This window comes from Panulirus ornatus, chromosome 67 (genome assembly GCF_036320965.1).
Source record: "Panulirus ornatus isolate Po-2019 chromosome 67, ASM3632096v1, whole genome shotgun sequence".
In the NCBI taxonomy this organism is placed as follows: domain Eukaryota; kingdom Metazoa; phylum Arthropoda; class Malacostraca; order Decapoda; family Palinuridae; genus Panulirus; species Panulirus ornatus.
Window position 1 is genome coordinate 17,285,114 of NC_092290.1, and position 21,101 is coordinate 17,306,214.

At 40.7% G+C, this 21,101-nt stretch overlaps 1 protein-coding gene across 1 annotated transcript in view; it reads left to right on the plus strand.

The window, feature by feature from the left end:
- The first annotated feature begins 5,689 nt into the window (after positions 1-5,689).
- LOC139747058 (TATA box-binding protein-like 1) overlaps positions 5,690-21,101 on the plus strand; it is a 35,498-nt gene continuing 20,086 nt past the window's right edge. The window contains exons 1-2 of the mRNA XM_071658843.1: positions 5,690-5,718; positions 14,316-14,453. Of these exons, the coding sequence (XP_071514944.1) occupies positions 14,328-14,453 (126 nt within the window). The 5' untranslated portion in view covers positions 5,690-5,718; positions 14,316-14,327. The remainder of the gene's footprint in view (positions 5,719-14,315; positions 14,454-21,101) is intronic.

The following is a 21,101-nucleotide window of genomic DNA, read 5'->3' on the forward strand; positions in this document are numbered from 1 at the left end:
GTGTGGAAATAAAAAGAGCATGGTTGAGAGAGCAGAAGAGGGTGTTTTGAAATGGTTTGGGCACATGGAGAGAATGAGTTAGGAAAGATTGACCAAGAGGATATATGTGTCGGAAGTGGAGGGAACGAGAAGTGGGAGACCAAATTGGAGGTGGAAAGATGGAGTGACAAAAGATTTTGTGTGATCGGGGCCTGAACATGCAGGAGGGTGAAAGGAGGGCAAGGAATAGAGTGAATTGGATCGATGTGGTATACCGGGGTTGACGTGCTGTCAGTGGATTGAATCAGGGCATGTGAAGCGTCTGGGGTGAACCATGGAAAGCTGTGTAGGTATGTATATTTGCGTGTGTGGACGTATGTATATACATGTGTATGGGGGGGGGGTTGGGCCATTTCTTTCGTCTGTTTCCTTGCGCTACCTCGCAAACGCGGGAGACAGCGACAAAGTATAATAAATAATAAAAAATATATATATATATATATATATATACATATATATTTTCTTTTTCATGCAATTCGCCATTTCCCTCATTAGCGAGGTAGCGTTAAGAACAGAGGACTGGGCCTTTGAGGGAATATCCTCACCTGGACTCTTCTCTGTTCCTTCTTTAGGAAAATTAAAAAAAAAATGAGATGGGAGGATTTCCAGCCCCCCTGCTCCCTTCCCTTTTAGTCGCCTTCTATGACTCGCAGGGAATACGTGGGAAGTATTCTTTCTCCCCTATCCCCAGGGATATGTATGTATGTATATATATATATATATATATATATATATATATATATATATATATATATATATATATATATATTTATTTATTTTGCTTTGTCGCTGTCTCCCGCGTTTGTGAGGTAGCGCAAGGAAACAGACGAAAGATATGGCCCAACCCACCCCCATACACATGTATATACATACACGTCCACACACGCAAATATACATACCTATACATCTCAATGTACACATATATATACACACACAGACACATACATATATACCCATGCACACAATTCACACTGTCTGCCTTTATTCATTACCATCGCCACCTCGCCACACATGGAATACCATCCCCCTCCCCCCTCATGTGTGTGAGGCAGCGCTAAGAAAAGACAACAAAGGCCCCATTCGTTCACACTCAGTCTCTAGCTGTCATACAATAATGCCTGAAACCACAGCTCCCTTTCCACATCCAGGCCCCACACAACTTTCCATGGTTTACTCCAGACGCTTCACATGCCCTGATTCAATCCACTGACAGCACATCAACCCCGGTATACCACATCGATCCAATTCACTCTATTCCTTGCCCGCCTTTCACCCTCCTGCATGTTCAGGCCCTGATCACTCAAAATCTTTTTCACTCCATCTTTCCACCTCCAATTTGGTCTCCCACTTCTCCTCGTTCCCTCCACCTCCGACACATATATCCTCTTGGTCAATCTTTCCTCACTCATTCTCTCCATGTGCCCAACCATTTCAAAACACCCTCTTCTGCTCTCTCAACCACGCTCTTTTTATTTCCACACATCTCTCTTACCCTTACATTCCTTACTCGATCAAACCACCTCACACCACACATTGTCCTCAAACGTATCATTTCCAGCACATCCACCCTCCTCCGCACAAGTCTATCCATAGCCCACGCCTCGCAACCATACAACATTGTTGGAACCACTATTACTTCAAACATACTCATTTTTGCTTTCCGAGATTATGTTCTCGACTTCCACACATTCTTCAAGGCTCCCAGGATTTTCACCCCCTCCCCCACCCTATGATTCACTTCCACTTCCATGGTTCCATCCGCTGCTAGATCTACTCCCAGATATCTAAAACACTTTACTTCCTCCAGTTTTTCTCCATTCAAACTTACCTCCCAACTGACTTGACCCTCAATCCTACTGTACCTAATAACCTTGCTCTTATCCACATTTACTCTTAACTTTCTTCTTTCACACACTTTACCAAACTCAGTCACCAGCTTCTGCAGTTTCTCACATGAATCAGCCACCAAATTAAACAACCATGGAGACATCACACACACCTGCCGCAAACCTACATTCACTGAGAACCAATCACTTTCCTCTCTTCCTACATGTACACATGCCTTATATCCTCGATAAAACCTTTTCACTGCTTCTAACAACTTGCCTCCCACACCATATATTCTTAATACCTTCCATGGAGCATCTCTATCAACTCTATCATATGCCTTCTCCAGTTCTATAAATGCTACATACAAATCCATTTGCTTTTCTAGGTATTTCTCACATACATTCTTCAAAGCAAACACCTGATCCACACATTCTCTACCACTTCTGAAACCACACTGCTCTTCCCCAATCTGATGCTCTGTACATGCCTTAACCCTCTCAATCAATATCCTCCCATATAATTCCCCAGGAATGCTTAACAAACTTATACCTCTGTAATTTGAGCACTCACTCTTATCCCCTTTGCCTTTGTACAATGGCACTATGCAAGCATTATGCTAATCCTCAGGCACCTCACCATGAGTCATACATACATTAAATAATCTTACCAACCAGTCAACAATACAGTTTTTTTCAATAAATTCCACTTGTTCGCTGATGAAACAGCGCTGGTGGCTGATTCGGGTGAGAATCTGCAGAAGCTGGTGACTAATTTTGGTAAAGTGTGTGAAAGAAGAAAGCTGAGAGTGAATGTGAATAAGAGCAAGGTTATTAGGTACAGTAGGGTTGAGGGACAAGTCAATTGGGAGGTAAGTTTGAATGGAGAAAAACTGGAGGAAGAGAAGTGTTTTAGATATCTGGGAGTGGATTTGGCAGCAGATGGAACCATGGAAGCAGAAGTGAATCATAGGGGTAGGGGAGGGGACGAAAGTTCTGGGGGCGCTGAAGAATGTGTGGAAGTCAAGAGCATTATCTTGGAAAGCAAAAATGGGTACGTTTGAAGTAATAGTGGTTCCAACAATGATATATGGTTGTGAGATGTGGGCTATGGATAGAGTTGTGCGGAGGAGGGTGGATGTGCTGGAAATGAGATGTTTGAGGACGATATGTGGTGTGACGTGGTTTGATTGAGTAAAAAATGAAAGAGTAAGAGAGATGTGTGGTAATAAAAAGAGTGTGGTTGGGAGAGCAGAGGAGGGTGTTTTGAAATGGTTTAGTCACATGGAGAGAATGAGTGAGGAAAGATTGACCAAGAGGATATATGTGTCAGAGGTGGAGGAAAAGAGAAGTGGGAGACCTAATTGGAGGTGGAAAGATGGAGTGAAACAGATTTTGAGTGATTGGGGCCTGAACATGCAGGAGGATGAAAGGCGTGCAAGGAATAGAGTGAATTAGAACGATGTGGTATACCGGGGTCGACGTGCTGTCAATGGATTGAACCAGGGCATGTGAAGCGTCTGGGGTATACCATGGAAAGTTTTGTGGGACCTGGATGTGGGAAGGGAGCTGTGGTTTCGTTGCATTATACATGACAGCTAGAGACTGAGTGTGAACGAATGTGGCCTTTGTTGTCTTTTCCTAGTACTACCTCGCACACATGCGGGGGGAGTGGTTTGTTATTTCATGTGTGGCGGGGGTGGCGACAGGAATGAATAAGGGCAGACAGTATGAATTATGTATATGTGGTCTGCTTAGAGCTACAAAAGGCACTTCCGAGATTTCAGCATTTCAAGCTGAAAAAGTTGCATTGAAGGTTAGATAAGATCAAGAACTCAGTATACTATAAGTGGATGTTATAAATGTTTATAACCTGGATTATTTTTCAACATAATTCTACAATTTAAAAAAACAACAAAAATAGATCTGATATGCTAACATAACATATAAACCACGCCATATAAATATTACATTTAGTTTACATAAAATAATGAACAAATATCCAGGCCTATGTAAAAGACTGCACAGCACGAAGGTGTATTTAACATATTGAACAATTCTACATTCATCCCTCTATGCTATTCCTGATATTCATAACCCACAACACTATAGCCTTTTTTTTGTTCCCAACAGTAAAACACTGTTGCACACCACAATCCACAGCATAAGTCTTACTGTACTTTCTATCCACAACATTAACATTCCTAAGCAACATCAATCAATATAAAAAAAGTTAATTCCAATGTACAGATTGACATTTTCTTGATCTTCATACCTAGATGGTACATACCAATTGTCAGATTTGTCTTTCATAATAGGTAAATTAGGTTTCATTTTAGGACTATATTTCATTCTTATTTTTTCTGCATTTGCCCAACCAAAATTTCCCCCGTTTAAATAAATGCATTGCTCACAGTGGTGGGTGGAGGTGGGGGATGGGCTTTTAAATCACTTACTTCATCTACTTATTCTAATCCATGATTGAGTAACAATACCAATCAAAATACATATTCTTTTTTCTAATTCCTGCTAATTATGCAAGACTATTACTAAAAGCACTGGCAGTGGGGAGGGATATGAAGATCCAGGAAAACGATGGGGTCGATTATGAGGCTAGACATCAACAGAATCTAAGAAAAATCTCAAACTGATTTTGCACAGTGACTGAGGTTTTACCTTAATAATGTGGTCTAAATATGTTAATACACTCTGCTACAGCCGCCATGGTAGTAAAAGTATAATTCTTTACAACTACCGCTTGTATAACACAGGTCAAGGCCATTAACGACGTTTTAACTACTAGGTAATACATCTTCAACACTTTTCTTAAGTGTTTTTTTAATTTTCAAGTTTTTAAAGTTTTTAATTTCTCATATAATTAAAAAAAACACACAATCTCAATATATACATGGATCATGCTAAGTGTGATTTGTTAATTATTAAATAATCGAATGAAAGTATTTGGTAGATATTTACCATAGGTGTGCCATTTTCTTTTTTTTTTCCAAGCCTTTAGAGGAATGGTTTTTGAAAATATCGAAAAAAACACAAAAAAATAGACGGAGTTAAAACGATAATTAGGATAAGATTTTCGCTGAGAAGAAAAAAATCTACATGAATTAAGGAAAAATGCCAACGATATTGGAATATGTCAACACTACTCTTTGGACATCTACATTTTTTCCCCCCGATCTCTGGGTTAAGCTGCTTGGCAGGACATGATAAAAGTCCTCTAGCTGGAGCCTAAAATAAGGTCAAATGGTTTGATTTTGGTAATATGACAGTTTGGTATTAGCACTCAGTATCTTTATTTCAACACCCTTTTCTCCATTAAGTAGTTAACGTTGCTAATAAGGTGGCGCAATTAAAAGTCAATGGTTGTTATGAGACACTCGGACTGCTGAGGGCTCTACTGGTTACTTGATCTTCGTAGGACAGAATGGCCTTCAAGCAGAAGACGCACCTATGCCTTATTACTCAAATTCAAGAGTATTAGGTTTCCTCAACAGGGACGCCTTTTCACCCTACTACTTATATTTCAGTCCTTCAGTGAGACTATGGCAGCATTATACGTGTACTAATTTGTCTTCCAGCAAGTAGTTTGACAGTGATCTTCGTTAATCATTATTCATTAGTTTTTGGAAATGTACGAGCCTTTTGATATCATTGCATTCCAAAGTATATCTAATTCTATAATTAAGCCCTAATTGATATGTCTATATAAATTTAAAGTGGTTTTATTTAGTGAAAACATAGGCACTCGTTTATTCATTACCGTTTTTTTTTTTTTACACCATTACTTCATTTACTAGAACGTTCCAAGACACTGGCCGGAGCATCACAAGTTAAACAGGTAGGCGGCCATTTATTTCCTTTCCAATTATTTCCCTTCTTACACTGCCACACTCGCCATGAAGATGGGAGAGAATAAGGGAAGGCTTGATGGTAACCCTTTAGCTTTCTAAACCAATTAGACAATTTGGAGGTGAAAAGTCACGGAAAGAAAATAAGATGAGTTTTTGAAAAGATGTATAAGAAGGCACTTGTTATTAGGGTTATGGACGAAGAAGCTACATGACTAAACAGTGAATGCAGACAGTGATATACGTGTGAAAAACAACATGGCAGCAGTCCCTTAGCATACAAGCAGTTTGCAATGCCATTGACAGTTGGATCCAGTCGGAACGTGATTGGGGTTTTACGGCCATCGACCTATGAGGGTCATTAGGCCAGCGGTAAGTGGTGGTTACGACCACGGCTGTCGTAAGAAATCTTACACCAACCGATATAATCAGGGTATTAGAAAAATCGTTAAATACATGATATTATGTGCTTTACAGTGTGTAAATAAGTCTACATTTGTGCACATTCACTCCCTTGCTCCATCTTGGACATTCTTACAACGGGCCTGTACCCCCATAAGAGTACATCATCTCCCTGCTACTGGAAGTAGCTCCTTCAATTTATGGGGGTCTTATATTTATCTAATAATAATAAACACGATAACTGATGAAATTGACTTTTCTTATCGGGGAGGAGGAATACCAAGAAACACCTCTCAGAACATTACCGTATAACTAGAGATTTGGACAATGAATCCTCCACACAGTTCAAGCCACTCGACCCTGAACTATGCCTCACCTGGCTGATCATCGTAAATCAAAAGCAAGTATACCAAAGCTGGAATCCACACAATAGGGAGCTTCCTGCCTGCCTCCATAGTACGCGAGATCACCAGCAGCCTAGCCATAACTTTATCATTAAATACTTGCACACCGAAAGGAGAACATTCCAATCTCACCTGGATGTGCTAGATACTTGCTTCTTTACAACAGCACTAATCCCCAAGTACAAATAAAATGCTTTCCTAAGTTTCTCACTTCAGCAACCAGTTCATACAGATGTCGCCCCCATATCCCGCCAAGTATGATATTGACAAATACACAGACCATAATGATCCAACCCAGACGTAAACACCACTGGTAGATCAAAATTAAAACATATCAAACTACACTCCTAGGCATGTACGTGTTATGCTTTCTCGCATACTTTCTGTACACCATTTATGATCCAACACTACAAACATCGATTCATCATAACAAGGCACCTTATGTCTAGATTTCAACGTTCCCAGTTGAAACACTTAACTATCGATATCTTTATTTAACCTCCAAATATAAACAATCAGTATTTTCACACTTCTTGATCTGTGTTTGGATCCCGTCAGTTGGACGTGGTGCATATATTTGATGTGGAATTCATGCTCACAAATATCTCGTCTTTAGCTTCAGTTCGGTTGCCCTGTGAGGTAATACTAACACAATAATGATGATACATGCTAACAAAATAGGTATGATACAAGCTAACGCAATAATGATAATACAAGTAAACACACTAATAATGATACAAACTAACGCAATGATAATGATAGAAGCTACTTTTCTTTCTTGTATATCAATTGACTGTTCTACGTCTTCTATCTCATTCTTGTATTTCAACTGACGTGATCATTGCACGAAAGTGTGTCTGGGACTTCTCTTCCGTCATTCCTTATCCAATGCATATCTGTGGATCATCTTGAACTAAAAAAAGTGTTTCCAAGGAACAAACTCCTCTCAGCACAAATATCTACAAGATAGCTTCCATTCTCATTTACTAAGACACTCCCCATTTACCAACTATCTCACCAATTCCATCACATCCTACTTTTGCCTTCATATCACCCAATATGACTATGCTTTTCTCATTCTCAAAACCGTTTGTACAGTCTTTCAAATTCCACCAGAAAAGCTTCATTTTATCCTTATCTCGTACAGACTTCTTATGCACAGTCGTATGTACACATACCCATGTTTTTTTTTTTTTTTTTTTTTTATACTTTGTCGCTGTCTCCCGCGTTTGCGAGGTAGCGCAAGGAAACAGACGAAAGAAATGGCCCAACCCCCCCCCCCCCATACACATGTACATACACACGTCCACACACGCAAATATACATACCTACACAGCTTTCCATGGTTTACCCCAGACGCTTCACATGCCTTGATTCACTCCACTGACAGCACGTCAACCCCTGTATACCACATCGCTCCAATTCACTCTATTCCTTGCCCTCCTTACACCCTCCTGCATGTTCAGGCCCCGATCACACAAAATCTTTTTCACTCCATCTTTCCACCTCCAATTTGGTCTCCCTCTTCTCCTCGTTCCCTCCACCTCCGACACATATATCCTCTTGGTCAATCTTTCCTCACTCATTCTCTCCATGTGACCAAACCATTTCAAAACACCCTCTTCTGCTCTCTCAACCACGCTCTTTTTATTTCCACACATCTCTCTTACCCTTACGTTACTTACTCGATCAAACCACCTCACACCACACATTGTCCTCAAACATCTCATTTCCAGCACATCCATCCTCCTGCGCACAACTCTATCCATAGCCCACGCCTCGCAACCATACAACATTGTTGGAACCACTATTCCTTCAAACATACCCATTTTTGCTTTCCGAGATACTGTTCTCGACTTCCACACATTTTTCAAGGCTCCCAAAATTTTCGCCCCCTCCCCCACCCTATGATCCACTTCCGCTTCCATGGTTCCATCCGCTGACAGATCCACTCCCAGATATCTAAAACACTTCACTTCCTCCAGTTTTTCTCCATTCAAACTCACCTCCCAATTGACTTGACCCTCAACCCTACTGTACCTAATAACCTTGCTCTTATTCACATTTACTCTTAACTTTCTTCTTCCACACACTTTACCAAACTCAGTCACCAGCTTCTGCAGTTTCTCACATGAATCAGCCACCAGCGCTGTATCATCAGCGAACAACAACTGACTCACTTCCCAAGCTCTCTCATCCCCAACAGACTTCATACTTGCCCCTCTTTCCAGGACTCTTGCATTCACCTCCCTAACAACCCCATCCATAAACAAATTAAACAACCATGGAGACATCACACACCCCTGCCGCAAACCTACATTCACTGAGAACCAATCACTTTCCTCTCTTCCTACACGTACACATGCCTTACATCCTCGATAAAAACTTTTCACTGCTTCTAACAACTTGCCTCCCACACCATATATTCTTAATACCTTCCACAGAGCATCTCTATCAACTCTATCATATGCCTTCTCCAGATCCATAAATGCTACATACAAATCCATTTGCTTTTCTAAGTATTTCTCACATACATTCTTCAAAGCAAACACCTGATCCACACATCCTCTACCACTTCTGAAACCGCACTGCTCTTCCCCAATCTGATGCTCTGTACATGCCTTAACCCTCTCAATCAATACCCTCCCATATAATTTACCAGGAATACTCAACAGACTTATACCTCTGTAATTTGAGCACTCACTCTTATCCCCTTTGCCTTTGTACAATGGCACTATGCACGCATTCCGCCAATCCTCAGGCACCTCACCATGAGTCATACATACATTAAATAACCTTACCAACCAGTCAACAATACAGTCACCCCCTTTTTTAATAAATTCCACTGCAATACCATCCAAACCTGCTGCCTTGCCGGCTTTCATCTTCTGCAAAGCTTTTACTACCTCTTCTCTGTTTACCAAATCATTTTCCCTAACCCTCTCACTTTGCACACCACCTCGACCAAAACACCCTATATCTGCCACTCTGTCATCAGACACATTCAACAAACCTTCAAAATACTCATTCCATCTCCTTCTCACATCACCACTACTTGTTATCACCTCCCCATTTACGCCCTTCACTGAAGTTCCCATTTGCTCCCTTGTCTTACGCACCCTATTTACCTCCTTCCAGAACATCTTTTTATTCTCCCTAAAATTTACTGATAGTCTCTCACCCCAACTCTCATTTGCCCTTTTTTTCACCTCTTGCACCTTTCTCTTGACCTCCTGTCTCTTTCTTTTATACTTCTCCCACTCATACCCATGTATATTTCATAATCTCAATCTTTCCTTTCACCCACACTACTCTTGATCCATTCCATCCATGTTCTGGCAGTAAATCCACATCATTTAGCTAAAGGTCATTAACGGTGGAATGTGTTTATACTGATAGTGATTGAAAGGGGTAGTGTGCTCTTAATTAACTATTTGTAATCACTTATTTGTACTGTATGGGGATGGAGTTTTACATTTGTGTGGCTTCATCTCTTGAACTTTTTCTAGTACCATACAATCCCATGAATTTATACAACCTGTCTGCATTGACCGTGTCCTTAGTCATTGTAATCCTTTCATCCACCTCTCTTATGAAGAATTTGCAAACTTATTTACAAGTTTCGTATTTGATTTCACTTTATATACTCTGGTTGCTCTTTCCCTACATCTCTCAAAGATGTCTTGTGTCAGTCAGTTTCTTTTAAAAGCTTGAAGGTTGTGATCAGGTCACTTTTTTCATTGTCATCCAAAGTGTGTAAAGTTAAAACCTCCTGCCTGGACCTTCTCTTCTCTATGTGATTCATTAGGTGTGATGACAAACCTGCAAAGTGTATTCTATTTTCAGCCTTAAGTTGGATATGAATAGCTTGCTGAATCTTCCATATACTTATACTAGGAAGCTATTCTGACTTTGTCTCCTCAACTGTTTTTCTAATATGGGACTCTAGCAACAGGCTAGGGACAGTGTCTACTCTGAAGACCTTCTCACACACAGAATCCTAAAGCTTATTTTCCGCTAGGTAAGAATTACAATGAAGATATATCTTGCTTTTCCCAGTCCTCATTAACTGAATTGTCATGTTTCAGACCAAGAGCAGATTCTGTTTAGATCCCCATGTAAGATGATGCTATGCTCCTCACTTTTCAACCCACAGGTCCTTTACATCATTTACAAAACATTCAGGTAGGATTTCATATCATTAGGTAAGTCATTAACATAGGTCAAGAAGAGTAATGGTTCCAGAACTGAACCGCATGGCATTTTGCTGGTCACCACAACCTATTTGGAAAATGCTTTTCTGACATGAATCCTTTGTTTTCTTCCTCTGAGACTATCTTTCATCCATTGAGTTTCCCCTCTTATTCCTGCTTGATGAATCAGCTTCTTCATCAACCTCAGTGTCATATGTCTTTAACCATCCAGGTATAGACAGTCTACCCATCCTTTGGGGGGAGGGGGGGACTGAGCTCACCCTCTTGTAAAATACTAAGAGGTTAGTTACTCATGATGTCCTTTCCCTAAAACCATGCTGTCTCTTTGTAAATTTCTCCTCTGAAGAATGTAATTCACTTGCTTTCTAATAATCTTTTCCAGAACCTTACACACCACACTTGTTAGTGAGACTAGTTTGTTGTTTAAAGTCTTGATTAGTTTGTCGTTTAAAGTCTGTTTCCAGTCTCCTTTCTTACATATAAGTATGTCATTTGCTCTTTTTCATTCCCTTGGCACTATACCTCTATCCAATGACATTTTGAAAAGTGCATATCTGCACACATCTTTTGCATGTATAATGAATTTTTATCTGGACCATGAGCCTTCTGTGAAGCAAGTCCTTTTGGTATTATGTTATCATCTTTTCTAGATTTTTTTTTTTTTTTTGCTTTGTCGCTGTCTCCCGCGTTTGCGAGGTAGCGCAAGGAAACAGACGAGAGAAATGGCCCAACCCACCCCCATACACATGTATATACATACGTCCACACACGCAAATATACATACCTACACAGCTTTCCATGGTTTACCCCAGACGCTTCACATGCCCTGATTCAATCCACTGACAGCATGTCAACCCCGGTATACCACATCGATCCGATTCACATCTTCCACTCAATTGGTCTCCATTCTCCTCGTTCTCCACCTCGACACATATATCCTCTTGTCAACCTTCCCATCATTCTCTCCATGTGCCAACATTTCGAAACCCATCTGCTCTTCCAACCAAGCTCTTTTTATTTCCTCACATCCTTCACCTTACTTACTTCTCGATCAAACCCTCACACAAATTGTCCAAAATCTATTTCAGACATCATCTCTGCAAACTCTATCCATTAGCCCACTCCTCCCCTTTGCCTTCGTACAATGGCACTATGCACGCATTCCGCCAATCCTCAGGCACCTCACCATGAGTCATACATACATTAAATTACCTTATCAACCAGTCAGTAATACAGTCACCCCCTTGTTTAATAAATTCCACTGCAATACCATCCAAACCTGTTGCCTTACTGGCTTTCATCTTCCTCAAAGCTTTTACTACCTCTTCTCTGTTTACCAAATCATTTTCCCCAACCCTCTCACTTTGCACACCACCTCGACCAACCTCTATTCCTTGCCCTCCTTTCACCCTCCTGCATGTTCAGGCCCCGATCACACAAAATCTTTTTCACTCCATCTTTCCACCTCCAATTTGGTCTCCCACTTCTCCTCGTTCCCTCCACCTCCGACACATATATCCTCTTGGTCAACCTTTCCTCACTCATTCTCTCCATGTGCCCAAACCATTTCAAAACACCCTCTTCTGCTCTCTCAACCACGCTCTTTTTATTTCCACACATCTCTCTTACCCTTACGTTACTTACTCGATCAAACCACCTCACACCACACATTGTCCTCAAACATCTCATTTCCAGCACATCCATCCTCCTGCGCACAACTCTATCCATAGCCCACTCCTCGCAACCATACAACATTGTTGGAACCACTATTCCTTCAAACATACCCATTTTTGCTTTCCGAGATAATGTTCTCGACTTCCACACATTCTTTAAGGCTCCCAGAATTTTCGCCCCCTCCCCCACCCTATGATCCACTTCCGCTTCCATGGTTCCATCCGCTGCCAGATCCACTCCCAGATATCTAAAACACTTTACTTTCTCCAGTTTTTCTCCATTCAAACTTACCTCCCAATTGACTTGACCCTCAACCCTACTGTACCTAATAACCTTGCTCTTATTCACATTTACTCTTAACTTTCTTCTTTCACACACTTTACCAAACTCAGTCACCAGCTTCTGCAGTTTCTCACATGAATCAGCCACCAGCGCTGTATCATCAGCGAACAACAACTGACTCACTTCCCAAGCTCTCTCATTCCCAACAGACTTCATACTTGCCCCTCTTTCCAAAACTCTTGCATTCACCTCCCTAACAACCCCATCCATAAACAAATTAAACAACCATGGAGACATCACACACCCCTGCCGCAAACCTACATTCACTGAGAACCAATCACTTTCCTCTCTTCCTACACGTACACATGCCTTACATCCTCGATAAAAACTTTTCACTGCTTCTAACAACTTGCCTCCCACACCATATATTCTTAATACCTTCCACAGAGCATCTCTATCAACTCTATCATATGCCTTCTCCAGATCCATAAATGCTACATACAAATCCATTTGCTTTTCTAAGTATTTCTCACATACATTCTTCAAAGCAAACACCTGATCCACACATCCTCTACCACTTCTGAAACCACACTGCTCTTCCCCAATCTGATGCTCTGTACATGCCTTAACCCTCTCAATCAATACCCTCCCATATTATTTACCAGGAATACTCAACAAACTTATACCTCTGTAATTTGAGCACTCACTCTTATCCCCTTTGCCTTTGTACAATGGCACTATGCACGCATTCTGCCAATCCTCAGGCACCTCACCATGAGTCATACATACATTAGATAACCTTACCAACCAGTCAATAATACAGTCACCCCCTTTTTTAATAAATTCCACTGCAATACCATTCAAACCTGTTGCCTTGCCGGCTTTCATCTTCCGCAAAGCTTTTACTACCTCTTCTCTGTTTACCAAATCATTTTCCCCAACCGTCTCACTTTGCACACCACCTCGACCAAAACACCCTATATCTGCCACTCAATCATCAAACACATTCAACAAACCTTCAAAATACTCACTCCATCTCCTTCTCACATCACCACTACTTGTTATCACCTCCCCATTTGCGCCCTCCACTGAAGTTCCCATTTGCTCCCTTGTCTTACGCACTTTATTTACCTCCTTCCAGAACATCTTTTTATTCTCCCTTAAAATTTAATGATATCTTTTCTAGATATCTCAACAATATCCAAAACCTCCTTTCTATCCCATCTCTCTGGTGTTGGGGCTATAGTGTCTTCCATTGTGAAAACACTTTTGGAATTCATTTTTCAGGTCCTCTTGCATATTTAGATCATTCTTGACAATGTTTCCCTCTGGATCTGTCAGCCTAGCTAGCTGCACCTTAACTGACAGCTGGATACTGATGAATTTATGGAAGAAATTTGGATTTTCATTTGTCTTGTTTTCATTATTCTTTTCAAAGTTTCTGTGTTCCTCTTGCCTTATTCTGCCTATTTGTTACACAGTAGATGGTAGATATAGGTTTTCATAGCTGATGATAGTTAGTTACCATTGATTGAAGGAAGCTGTATCTTCAAACAACTTCCGGAAGCAAATATATTGTTTTGTATTAATGGGTCAAATCTCGAATTTCAGGTTAATGATAAGATGAATGTTGATAATCCACTGATCATAGTAACTGTAGAGAATGTTAACAGTTCCTTCTCTGTCACCTGCAGCCTTGATCTTCGGCATATTGTACTTGCTGAAAAAAATGTGGAGTTACATAAAGGGGTGAGTAATACCTTAAGATAGTTGAATGCTAGATCCTTTTGTGTGTGATTTTATGATACATGTACCTTTTGCCCATGTATATCGCTATATTACTTTGTGCAGTATGATTAATCAATAGTTTGTGTACTTAATCACCAAAAATTGCATTACAGGAATTGCCAAAGGATTTTTTTTAATTATCTTGCTGTACAGTTCTCATTATTTAATTCAGATTATTCTTCAGAAGGTTTTGAATAGTTGAAATTTAGGAGGTGTGGGATTCCAGAGGAGGTTAGAATTGCATTTCACTGGAATGTTAAAGTTAAAACTTTAGTTTTAGGCCAGTTTTTGTTTAATATTTGGATGATTAATGAATATTACATCTATTAGATAAGGTAATGATGCAATTTTATTGTAAAAGGTGTTTGCAGCACACTGGTTTTGTTAAAGCATTTAATACAATGGACAGGGAAGCACTCTGGGAAAATTTGACTGGATGGTGTTCATGGAAGAATTAAGAATGCTGGTATAGTAATAGCTTCTATAATGGAAGTAGTTCATGTGTAAGTGGTGTGTTGGATATACCATATTGTATCATGTGTTACTTGTTTGTGAATTATTTTTATGTTTATGTTTAATGTTTACTGTACAATTATAAAACCTTTGATGCTGTTTCTAGCATGTAAAGTGACACTTGCCTTAGATGTGCAAGTTTACAGTATTTTACAGTATTGTCATGACCATGGGTGTTATCAGAATCTGCCAGCTTCTTGTTATACTCTCAGCGAAAAGTTACTTTCAGCAAGGCTGTATCACTATCTGTTGATGAAAAGGTGCACTGTTTCTTCTTAGAATTTCTTACCCCAAAAGGAGTGCTTTACAGCTTTGGAGCAATTGGTCTTGTGGTTATATGATAGTAATAACCACAACCAGGTGAGGAGGTTGTCCGGTAGGGTTGGACAGAGGAGTCTAGATGCTGGCAGAGGTAGTTAATATCCGTGGTTAGAACTCAAAGTGTAGCACTCTCATGTGAGTGTTTTTCCCCCTGCTCAGCATTTTATAAATATGAATTCTTTTAATTTGTTTATGAATAGTTGTGAAGAGAGAAGAGGTTGTGAAAGCCTTGCTTATGATGAAATGTGGCAAAGTGGCTGGAGTGGATGGTATTGCAGTTGAATTTATTAAGAAAGGAGCAACAGTGTTGTTGATTGGTTGGTTAGGATTTTCATTGTAAGTATGGATCATGTTGAGGTGCCTAAGGATTGACAGAATGCATGTTTAGTACCATTGTATAAAGACGAGGGGGATGAAGGTGAATGTTCACACTATAGAGGTACAAGTTTGTTTAGTGTACCTAGTAGGTTGTATGAGAGGGTATTGAGTAAGAGGGTGAAGGCATGTACAGAGCTTCAGATTGGGAAGGGGCACTGTGGTTTCAGTGGTGGTAAAGGATGTGTGAATCTGGTGTTTGTGTAAAAGAATATGTGTGATGAATACTTAAGAGACAGACGGATTTCTATGTGGGATTATAGATGTGGAGAGTGAATACAGTTGGTTTAATAAAGTTGCCTTATGGAAGGTCTTAAGAATATACAGTGTGGGAAGAAAACTGCTGGTTTTTACCAAGGGTGTAAGGAATGTGCACAGGTAAGAATGGAGGCAAGTGAATGGTTCCAAGTGAAGGTTGGTTTGTGGCATGTGTGTGTGATTTCACCATGGTTGTTCAGTTTGTTTATGGAGGGGATGGTAAGGGAGGTAAATGCAAGAACTGTAGATAAGTGCAAATATGTGGTCTGTGGAGAAGGAAAGGGCCTGTGAAGTGTCAGTTGCTTGCTGATGATATTGCACTAGTGGGGGATTTGAGTGGGAAATTGCTGAAGTTAGTGAAGTGACTGAATGCAGAGTAAAGGAGGAGCAAGGGGGTATTAGGAAAGGTTAGGGGATATGTGGATTAGATTTTTGTGAAAATGACTGATAAAGTATCTAGTGTGACCTCTATGCAGCTTTTATGAATCTGAAGAAAGCTTATGATAGAGTTAATTGAAATGCTTTAGGGGATGTGTCAAGGATATATGGAGTAGGAAGACAACTGTTGGATGATGGGGCATCCTTTCATAGAGCAGCAAATGCATGTGTAAGAGCAGATGAGTGGAAGTTTCGGTATATGTGTGGGTGAGGCAGTTCTGTGTGATGTCACCGTGGATTTTTAACATATATGTGAATGGAGTGATAAGAGAGATGAAAGCAAAACTAGGAAAGGGGGAGCAGAGATAGAGTGTTTTGGTGAAGCATGTTGGCTAGTGACTAGCCTGTTTGTGGCTGATACTGTGTTCTAGATATCTGTATTTCTGAGGCTCCATTCCATCTGGGAACTCCCATCAAGGGATTGCCATAGCAAAAGGGTCTCCACATATCTCTGTCCTTACATGCCTCCCCGCAATCACCATTCCACACATTCTTCCTTTGTTTCTCTCCCTCCAGTATTCTTCCACCTTATTTGCCCATGTCACAGGTGGTCTTCCACTCACACCAACCCTTTTAATTGTACTGTCATGCACTTTCCTTGTAAACTACCAGTCTTGCATTCTTTTCACATTCCCAAACCACCTCAAAGTAATACGTTTTTCCCATTGTGCCACTCCACAATTTATTCCTTTTTCATTCCTTGTCATACCACATGTTTCATACACCCTTTAATTTCTTTCTTCATTCCATCTAGTCACACCATATGCTTTTCTCAAATAGCTCATTTCCACAGCCTGGATTCATGGCCTCTGTACCTCATTCTACATCCATGTTTTGGTTGCATAGTTCAGGGTTGGGAGAACTATGCTGTCTTTTAATCCTCTCTTAACATACTTATACCTCTACTCTTTAGTAGTCTTTTAAGGGACTCAGTTACTTCTCCCCTGTACTGCTCTCTCCCTTACCTCTCCTTTCATATCACCACACTTACCCAAGGCTGCTCTCAGATACTTAAATTCCCTCACTTCTCCCAGTCTTTTATGATGCATTTAAGCTTATGCAATTGAAGGTAAATGTAAGTGAAAATAAAGTACTGGTGTTTGAAAGGAAACAGAGTGAAAGTATAGATTTTGTAAAACCCTATAGAGTGCAAGAAGATGTACTAAACTGTGTTATAGATATTGGGTGAGAAAGACTGAAAGAGGTGGAAGGATTTAAGCATTTAGGAGTCATCTTAGGTAAGAGATAACAGGGGGAGCACAACAGGGTTGAAAAGTCACTGGGTTTCTTAATGAAATAAAGATTAGAGGTGTAAGAATGGAAGTGAAGAAAGGATTAAAGGACAGCATAGTCCTCCTGAACCTGGCTTTTGCAGCTGAAAAATGGACATGGATTGATCCACAGAGGTCAAGAATCTAGGCTGTGAAAATGAGCTCTTTAAGAGTAGAATGTGGTTTGACTAGATTAAATGAAGAAAGATATGAGGGGGTGTCTGAGATCTGTGGTATGGTAGGGGATGCAAAGGGAATGAATTGTGGAGTGGTAGTGCAGTTAAAATGTAATATTTCGAGGTGGTTTGAGCATAAGGAAAGAATGCAAGGTGAGAAGTTTATGCGTGAATGATAATACGATTAAAGGGGCCGGTGTGACAGGAAGACAACCTTTGATATCATGAAATAGAGTGGAAGAGTACTAGAGGGAGAGAAATGGTGGAAGAATACATGGAATGGTGTATGTGAGGGAGGCATGTAAGGATGGGGATAAATGGAGACTTTTCTACTATGACCACCGAATTGATGGGAGTTCCTGGGGGGAATGGGTATCAGAGACATAGATATATTTATACATACATGTCCATACATATACATACCTATACATTTCAACGTATATTTCTTTTTTCTTTTTTTTCAAACTATTCGCCATTTCCCGCATTAGCGAGGTAGCGTTAAGAACAGAGGACGGGCCTTTGAGGGAATACCCTCACCTGGCCCAATCCTCTGTTCCTTCTTTTGGAAAATTGAAAAAAAAAAAAAAAAAAAACCGAGAGGGGAGGATTTCCAGCCCCCCGCTCCCTCCCCTTTTAGTCGCCTTCTACGACACGCAGGGAATACGTGGGAAGTATTCTTAATCCCCTATCCCCAGGGATATATATAATATATATATATATATATATATATATATATATATATATATATATATATATATATATATATATATATATATATATATATTTATTTATTTTTTTTTTTTTATTATACTTTGTCGCTGTCTCCCGCGTTTGCGAGGTAGCGCAAGGAAACAGACGAAAGAAATGGCCCAACCCCCCCATACACATGTATCTACATACGTCCACACACGCAAATATACATACCTACACAGCTTTCCATGGTTTACCCCAGACGCTTCACATGCCTTGATTCAATCCACTGACAGCACGTCAACCCCGGTATACCACATCGCTCCAATTCACTCTATTCCTTGCCCTCCTTTCACCCTCCTGCATGTTCAGGCCCCGATCACACAAAATCTTTTTCACTCCATCTTTCCACCTCCAATTTGGTCTCCCTCTTCTCCTCGTTCCCTCCACCTCCGACACATATATCCTCTTGGTCAATCTTTCCTCACTCATTCTCTCCATGTGCCCAAACCATTTCAAAACACCCTCTTCTGCTCTCTCAACCACGCTCTTTTTATTTCCACACATCTCTCTTACCCTTACGTTACTTACTCGATCAAACCACCTCACACCACACATTGTCCTCAAACATCTCATTTCCAGCACATCCATCCTCCTGCGCACAACTCTATCCATAGCCCACTCCTCGCAACCATACAACATTGTTGGAACCACTATTCCTTCAAACATACCCATTTTTGCTTTCCGAGATAATGTTCTCGACTTCCACACATTCTTCAAGGCTCCCAGGATTTTCGCCCCTTTCATGGTTCCATCCGCTGCCAGATCCACTCCCAGATATCTAAAACACTTTACTTCCTCCAGTTTTTCTCCATTCAAACTTACCTCCCAATTGACTTGACCCTCAACCCTACTGTACCTAATAACCTTGCTTTTATTCACATTTACTCTTAACTTTCATCTTTCACACACTTTACCAAACTCAGTCACCAGCTTCTGCAGTTTCTCACATCAATCAGCCACCAGCGCTGTATCATCAGCGAACAACAACTAACTAACTTCCCAAGCTCTCTCATCCCCAACAGACTTCATACTTGCCCCTCTTTCCAAAACTCTTGCATTCACCTCCCTAACAACCCCATCCATAAACAAATTAAACAACCATGGAGACATCACACACCCCTGCTGCAAACCTACAATCACTGAGAACCAATCACTTTCCTCTCTTCCTACATGTACACTTGCCTTACATCCTCAATAAAAACTTTTCACTGCTTCTAACAACTTGCCTCCCACACCATATATTCTTAATACCTTCCACAGAGCATCTCTATCAACTCTATCATATGCCTTCTCCAGATCCATAAATGCTACATACAAATCCATTTGCTTTTCTAAGTATTTCTTTGCCTTTGTACAATGGCACTATGCATGCATTCTGCCAATCCTTAGGCACCTCACCATGTCATTTTTTTTTTTTTTTTTTTTTTGCTTTGTCGCTGTCTCCCGTGTTTGCGAGGTAGCGCAAGGAAACAGACGAAAGAAATGGCCCAACCCACCCCCATACACATGTATATACATACGTCCACACACGCAAATATACATACCTACACAGCTTTCCATGGTTTACCCCAGACGCTTCACATGCCTTGATTCAATCCACTGACAGCACGTCAACCCCGGTATACCACATCGCTCCAATTCACTCTATTCCTTGCCCTCCTTTCACCCTCCTGCATGTTCAGGCCCCGATCACACAAAATCTTTTTCACTCCATCCCTCCACCTCCAATTTGGTCTCCCTCTTCTCCTCGTTCCCTCCACCTCCGACACATATATCCTCTTGGTCAATCTTTCCTCACTCATTCTCTCCATGTGCCCAAACCATTTCAAAACACCCCCTTCTGCTCTCTCAACCACGCTTTTTTTATTTCCACACATCTCTCTTACCCTTACGTTACTTACTCGATCAAACCACCTCACACCACACATTGTCCTCAAACATCTCATTTCCAGCACATCCATCCTCCTGTGCACAACTCTATCCATAGCCCACGCCTTGCAAACATACAACATTGTTGGAACCACTATTCCTTCAAACATACCCATTTTTGCTTTCCGAGATAATGTTCTCGACTTCCGCACATTCTTCAAGGCTCCCAGAATTTTCGCCCCCTCCCCCACCCTATGATCCACTTCCGCTTCCATGGTTCCATCCGCTGCCAGATCCACTCCCAGATATCTAAAACACTTCACTTCCTCCAGTTTTTCTCCATTCAAACTCACCTCTCAATTGACTTGACCCTCAACCCTACTGTACCTAATAACCTTGCTCTTATTCACATTTACTCTTAACTTTCTTCTTTCACACACATGAGTCATACATACATTAAATAACCTTACCAACCGGTCAATAATACAGTCACCCCCTTTTTTAATAAATTCCACTGCAATACCATCCAAACCTGCTGCCTTGCCAGCTTTCATCTTCCGCAAAGCTTTTACTACCTCTTCTCTAGTTTACCAAATCATTTTCCCTAACCGTCTCACTTTGCACACCACCTCGAC